The 7,804-nt window shown below is 40.0% G+C and overlaps 1 protein-coding gene across 1 annotated transcript; it reads left to right on the top strand.

Moving 5' to 3' along the window:
* Window positions 1-709: 709 nt before the first annotated feature.
* On the top strand, window positions 710-2,790 carry LOC129399153 (C-type lectin domain family 2 member D11-like). The gene is made up of 3 exons (XM_055118442.1): window positions 710-862; window positions 1,624-1,730; window positions 2,664-2,790. The coding sequence occupies exons 1-3, from the start codon at window positions 710-712 to the stop codon at window positions 2,788-2,790; spliced, it is 387 nt and encodes a 128-aa protein (XP_054974417.1).
* Window positions 2,791-7,804: the final 5,014 nt, after the last annotated feature.

The following is a 7,804-nucleotide window of genomic DNA, read 5'->3' on the forward strand; positions in this document are numbered from 1 at the left end:
ACGTTGTCTTAGCTTCTAAAAGAGAGCAAAGAATTCGGACAAAGTGTGAAATGAGAATAGTTAATTCTTCCTACACCTTACTCCAAAATATTGATTATTTCAGAATATTTAAGAAGAGCCAAAAATATTTTATTCATTTTTTAAAAGTACATATAAACAAAAACGTAAAAATGTAGAAAACCCTACATTGTATTTTTGTTACCAGAGTAATATTTGGATTGTTATATTTTGTCCAGAGAAAGTTTTTACAGCTCCTGAGTATGTGCCATAGTAAAATTCAGGATATGAAAGATGCCAAGAGGAAGAGGAGCTTATATTAAGAGAAATATAGGAAAGGGGAATCTATATGATATACTAGGAATATCTTGTACTTACTCTTTGCAGAAATTACCATTATCTATAAGAATTACCATGGACTTGATGCTTTATAAATTTATCCTAAGTCATTAATGCCCATGTACCCCCATGTAAAATGAGTGCACTGGTACCCTCGACCAGGGAATTGTTGACTATTGTACTTAGAATAAGACATTCTGATGAGTTAAAAAATGAACAATTACCAGTCTATAGCATTAGCAGTGACCTTAGAATGATAAGTGGGAAAATAGATTAAAAGAATAAGAAAATATATTTATTATGTTTTGTGGTGATTATCCAAATTTTAGTAAGAAAGGAAAGAGCGGTCTCAGAGGACATACCAGTCTCAAAAATGCATGAGCATTTCGCCTGCCCACACATGTGGATTGGATTTGGAAACAAGTGCTTTTATTTTTCTGAAGACACAAGGAACTGGACATTCAGCCAGGTTTTTTGTGAATCAAGAGAAGCTCATCTCGTTCAGATTGACACCTCAGAGGAACTGGTGAGAATTGTTCTAGGGCACCAGGGAGACAGTACAAGTGTGAGAGAACATGTCCGTCACATGCAGGACCTGAGTTCAGCCACCAACACCGCATGTCCAGCTCCCCAGGGCCACGTGTCACCCTGCTTGCCCTGGAACTGCCTGTGCACACCGGGCTGAGCTTTGCAGGGAGTGGCCCTGTCCAATTTCTCCCAATGCCACAGAGTCTGGTCCATATTTTTAAAAGAAGAACTATCTGGGGAGCATATTTTCTGTTGCATAAGGAGCTCCCCCAAAGAGGGTTGGGCACTGTGCAGGGCTAACGCTGAAAGAGAACGATGGAGTCAGTCTGGACGCACGGGGCACAGACAAGCTTCTGACATGTGTTGAATTCTCTGCCTAGAACCCAGTGAGACATGTGACATAATCCCTTGTAATCCTCATAGTCAACCTAGAAGCTTAGATGGACTGTTCCCTGTGTGCAGAGAGTTATTGTATTCACATAATTTTTTATTCAAATTGTGGGAGTAATGGTGTTCGAAGTATACTAACACAGTAGGCACAAAGTGAGACTTTGCTAGTCATACTGGGAAATATGATTCTTTTAAACAAAGAGGTTTAGGAGCAGAGACTGAGAATAATAACAGGATTAGAAATGAGTTAGAGAATAACTTTTTCATTTATATCCTGCTGTCATGTCCAATATAAGACTGTAGGAAAGATCAACTTGGGAGTGGTAAGTGAGAAGGATGCATGTTTTCACTTTTTGTTCTTTATAATAGACATTTCTAAAAAGGTACAAAGGCCCCTACGACCATTGGATAGGCCTTAGCAGAGAATCGCCAAGTCACTCTTGGAAATGGACAAATAACACTGGAGACAACATTGTGTATGTACTGCTACTTATTTTCCCTTTTGCTATGATGACTTAGGGTGTTTATAAAACAATAACTTTAATATAGAAAGCCTTATAGCACTGTATAAGAAACAGAAATTCTTTCTATGCCTTTCCATTTACTAGCCAGTTCCTTGAAAATTCAATTCATTGTAATATTAGTTGAAATTTTTAATATAATGATGACATATGTCTACGTTCTTGTACTTTGATACCATGATTCACATGTTTTTCTGATGGACTATTGATTTAGAAGGTAGAAAGAACTTCTGGTATGCAGTGAGAAAGGGGTGGGGGGAGTGTTCTAAAATCCTAGAAAGTCACTGATGATTTGATCCCCACATACTTAAAAATCCATTTTCCAGCTGCTACATCTTTTCACAAAGTAAGGAATAACGGTTCAAAGAAGACCTGTGGAAATCTCTCAGAGATTTACTGGAAGAAACTGTGGCTCCTTGTGTTGTAGACAGTTCAATGAGGTCATTGGAGATGTATCAAATATAAGGGCCTGATCACTTTATCAAAATAAAGTTCATTAGCACATTGCTAATGACTATTTTTATTTCAAGAATTTATGAAGTAGTTTGTGAGAGGACTGAGTGATTTTCACTGATACAACTTACGGCAAAATATAGATCAACAACAGAACTAGATTTGGATTGGATGAATGATACAGTGGCGGTGTTCAAGCATGTGTCTTGAAATTGTAAAAAGAGCTAAATATAAAAATGGTGTTTATTATTAAGAAGTCACAAAAGCAACAGATTTTTTTACATCTATTGAAAAAAGAGGCTTGAGCAAATCGATCATCAACAGGATGACAGTGATACAGTGATTAAAAAAAGTGGAGTAGAAATATTACAGATGACATCAGAGGAATGAATGGAAGATGCTCAGTGTATGAATAACTGTTTTGTTTTGTTTTAGGTTTCCGGTCAGAGGAACTGGGGAATGTGCCTACTTAAATGACAATGGCGTGAGCAGTGCCAGGATTTACTCAGACAAAAAATGGATTTGTAGCAAACCCAATGTCTCCACCTGTCAAATTGCTTGAAACTCATCAGCAGAAAAGTTGCATTGTTATTTACAGTTGCTGAATACTTTTCTAAAAGTATTGACCTAAACATGTGTAATACCAGTTGGCAGCAAAGATAAAAACTAAGTCCGAGAGAATCACAGGGAGTCTTCCCCCACCAAAATGAAACAAAGATTTGGAATAACATGAGTCTAAATCAAATAAACCTTTAGGTAGCAGTTAATACTTGTAACTTCGACCCAGAGAAAAATTTAGTATCAAGAACTCCACTTGTATATTATACATAAAACTTTCCCTGCATACAGTGTTATTTTCCTTACAAACACTGGACATTATAAAACTATTTGCAAAACAGAAAAAAATCTTTTTAACAGCTCATAAGAAAAACCTAAGTAATTTTGTAATTTAAAATATGTTGATTCACCAAGAGTTCTTTTGCTGTCTATTACACATGTAGGGATATACTTTAATAATAATATTCTTTTATATATATATATTTTTTGGGGACATGCCTGGCAATGTTCAGGAGTTACTCCTGGCTTTACACTCAGAAATCACTCCTGGCAGTGCCTTGGGGACCGTACAGGATGCTGGGAATAGAACCCAGGTCTGCCACGTGCAAGGCAAATGCTCTGCCTACTGTGCTATCGCTCCTGGCCCTAAAATAATATTCTTAGGCAATACTCTAATTCTCTGCATTGTAGAGAATTCTATTTACTAATAATGTAATTTTTACACTTTAGCATTCTCACTTTGAGAGGCCTACAAAGTATCACCATTCTTGGGCTGAAGAGCTGCTTGGAGCAGTAGAGCACATGCCTAGAATGCTGGAGACCCTGGGTTTGATGCCCTCCCTCCCCCATGGACACCCACAGCTCAGCCCTGGTAGACCTCAGTACAGCTGATGATCCCTTGGCTCAGCGTAGCACCAAACTATGAGACCCAAATTCAGGGCTGAGTGTAACTGGGAGTGTCTACCTCACATCAAAAGAACTTCTGGAGGGGGCTGGAGTGATAGCACAGCGGGTAGGGCATTTGCCTTGCATGCGGCCGACCCGGGTTCGAATCCCAGCGTCCCATCTGGTCCCCTGAGCACCGCCAGGGGTGATTCCTGAGTGCATGAACCAGGACTGACCCCTGTGCATCGCCGGGTGTGACCCAAAAAACAAACAAACAAAAAGAACTTCTGGAATATAATATAATTATAATATATAATTATATATACTATAATTATAATATATAATTATATATCATATAAATATATTATACATAAGGTGCATTAAGTATAAATATATTTATATGCTATGAATAGTAACATATAAATAAATGATTAAAATGTTAGGAAATAAAAAATCTAGCATGTTTCATTTAAGCTCCCACTTTAAAGACAGATTGGAGTGGTGAGATTCTTTTAGGCAATTGGCATCCAAGGAGACATGTTTATGTGGTTAGTGAACAATAATGCTTTGGATTATGGGTTCTTCAGCTACACTGTACTGACGAGTCCCAAATAGGACGAAATGACAATGTACAATGTGTCCTGACTCCTATTCGTGTACAAAAATTGAAAAATAAAAAAATGAAATTTGTAAATTGTTTATAAATATAATTGTCTATATATTTTAAATATAACACCATTATTTTTAGTTTTTGTGAATATAGATGTATTAAATAAAATAATTAAATATTATCAGTAATAATCTTATTTACTCCTACCTCTTTGCAATATTTTTGCCTTACAATCAATATTATCTCAGGTTTTCTAAGAGGCGGAGCACCTGCTTTACAGTGTGTCTCAAGAAAGATTAAGTGTGTCTTAACAGGGGCATGAAGCCGATGGCCCAGAAAACCAGAGGGAAAAGCTGTCCTTGTTCTTCAGAGCAGATAGAGGCAGGAACAAAAACTGAAATCTACCTTTCCTCTATCTCCTCCCCCTTAAATACCCCACAGCTCAGCCCTGGTGGTCCTCACCACAGCTGATGATCCCCTTGACTCAGGTCTGGCAACAAGTTGTGAGACCCAAAGTCAGGGCTGAGAGTAACTGGCAGGGCCCAGTGACCGGAAGGGACTGAATGGAGAGAAGAAGAGTTTCAGGCATTGGGAGTTACCCAGTTGGTTTGACTGGTTAAAGGAAAAGAAAAGATAAAGCCCAGACTGCACTTGTACAATTTCTGTGGTCAGTATGCAGTCTCAGGGATGAAGGGTGATGTTGGATATCATTGGTTTGTCCTGCTCCCCTTGCCACTAGAAGCTTAGGTATATCAGTCACGCCCATCAAAGTGCTCCCGAATCACTCCCATTCCTTTGTTTATCTGTAACCACTTCTACCAGTTTATCTGCTCTTCCTCTAATCAAACTGTTAATTTGTAAGGTCAGCCCTTGTTAAGACAGTGAACTTGTATTGTAAGTTAATATTGTCTTTCTCCTCTCTTATGTCTTTTGAATAGTTTACCTTAAAACAATATCCTTTTTGTATGGACAAAGAAAGACATTTATTAATATGCTTTGGTAACATGGGATTTAATTGGCTTCAAATATTATTCATTCCTGGGCATCTGCTTTCTCGACTTAAGCCTCAGCTGCCTTTGCTCCCTAGCACCCTCAAAAGCAGGGTCCCAACGAGGGACAGAATGGACCCAGGGCAAGCGGTGAGTTATGTGCTACCCTGGCATCAAGATGGGCCTGGCCAAAGCACCTAATGCTTAACTATATGTTAAGAGCTTGGTCATGGGCTTGTCATGTCATGATCCAAAAGCAATGATGAGAATAGGCCCTGCTAGGGCTAGGAAAGACTAATCTGGACTGAGGGCTGTAGTCTGAGATCAAGGTGACCCCTAGAGAACAATTCTATAAGCTTAATGCGTCTCTTGCTATGTCAATACAAAATGATTTATAATAAGAACACTTATACATTAGTTGGACAAAGAGAGGAGAAACACACCCATGGAATTCCACTCTTGGGCATATGTCCTGCTGAAAGAGATTCTGTCCTAGTGAAAGCACCCCCTAAGGGATGGAACTTTACCCCCTATTGACTGTAACCACACCTATTGTGTAAGTCCCGCCCCGGAGGTGGAGGGATTTAATGAGGCTGATGAGGGGGCTGGGGGCGAGTTCCAGTGGAAGCAGAGAGAGAGAATGAAGTAGCATGGGGGAGGAAGAAGCAGGAGGAGAATCAGAGGAGAATAGAGAAAGGAGTTTGGAATAAACTGCGGTGAGACCAACCATCTTGGTTCTGTTCCTTCCTTCATCTGCCTCATCATCGCCTTCAACCTCCCTGGTGTGGCGCCCCTTTCTTTTCTTTTTTTGTGTTTTTACACAGGGTCAGAGAGTGGAGGGTGGGGGATCAGAGGGTGGAGGGGAAGGGAGGTTTTTAGCTCTCGATGTCGGAAAGTCAAATAACCTTGTTTTCTTCTCTGTGTGGGTGGCAGCTTGAAAAGAAAGCACATCTTGTTCCTTTGAGTGTGTGTTGAGTGGAGGAGCGGGGGTTTAGGTACCCTTTCTGGGGTAGGGGATGTGGCTTGCATTGAAGAATGATCATTTTTATTTTGCTATTAAGAGGTGATTGTTGGAAGAGAAGGAAAGAGTCAAAGAGATCTACTCGGGTGATCTTGTAGAAATCTAGGTGAGAGATGGTGATAGCTTAGACCTGATGAGCGCAGTCGGGGTGTGGTAGGTGGTCAAGTTATGGATACTTTGAACGTTGGAGCCACAGTACTTTATAACAGATTGCATATGAAGATTTGCAAAAAGAGACTCCTATATAACTCTAAGGATTTTCTGCTGAGCCATGGAAAGAAATCGGTTATCATTCTTGATAAGGGAGAGCCTTATCAAGGGATTTTATCATTGGATCTGTTTCTTGCACAGAGAATGTTCGAAAATACAATACTATATGCCTTATCAAAAATTTTTCTGTATATATAATTGGTCAGAAATGAATGACTTGCCAGAATTAATAAATAATTATTTTATCTATTCTGATTTTATTATTGTCTGTCTACCCAGGCCTTTTCTCAAACAACTACTAATGTGACCCAGTTGTTTTTTTTATTTTTTACTTTGGCTGGGTGAGGAGCAAGGAAAGGGGAGATGCAAGCTGGGGATTCAAGTGAGGGTCTCATGTAGACAAGGCATGTACTGACCCCTCTTGAAGCATTTCTGAAATCTAATAACAACTAACAATTTTTACTGAAGATTAAATTGCTGCAAATTATATAGTTCCTACAATACTGTAAATTTCATTTTAAAATGGTATTGTGTGGTGGGATGACTAAAATCATATCATCACTATCAACCCGTTGTTCACTGATTGCTCAAGCGGGCACCAGTAAACTCTTTGTTCGTCCCTGTCATGTGCCAGTGCAGCCCAGCAGCATCTGCTCGCTCCAGGAGCACAAAGAGCATGTTATTGTTACTGTTACTATTTTTGGCATATTCAATACGTCACGGTTAGTTTGCCAGGCTCTGCCATGCAGGTGATAAATCCTGGGTAGCATGCCAATCACTCTGAGAGGGACGGAGGCTTTCAGGGCAGCCTCTAATCGACTGTATGGGTGTTCCCAGTCTGCCAAAAGCAGGCTTTTGGTTGGGTGGGATCCACACCCTGACAAACACGCACTGCTTGCATCTCTGGGCAGCACCTGGGACATTTGCTGCCTTGATTGATCTCCTTGAGATTGATGGAGTACCCCAAGGACATCTGCATTCTCAGGTTGATCTCCGTGAGACTGAAGGAATACACCAGAGGTTGTTGAACAGCTGGCAGAGCAGAACCCCGTGGCGGAGGGTCTGTGCCAGGTCAAACACCCAGGTCCAGAGGTCAACCAGAGGCCAGTGGACTTTACACCTCCCACCCCCCCAAAAAATAAACATTCTTTTCCAGTGTACATGGAGCATTTTCCAGAATAAACCACGTGCTAGGCCAAAGAACAAGCTCAGCAGAGTCAGGAAGACAAAAATTGAATCAACTATCTTTTCATATCATGATGCACTGAAGATAGAAGTTAATCATGCACAGACGCAAAGAATC

Source organism: Sorex araneus, chromosome 10 (assembly GCF_027595985.1).
Source record: "Sorex araneus isolate mSorAra2 chromosome 10, mSorAra2.pri, whole genome shotgun sequence".
NCBI classification, from domain to species: Eukaryota; Metazoa; Chordata; class Mammalia; order Eulipotyphla; family Soricidae; genus Sorex; species Sorex araneus.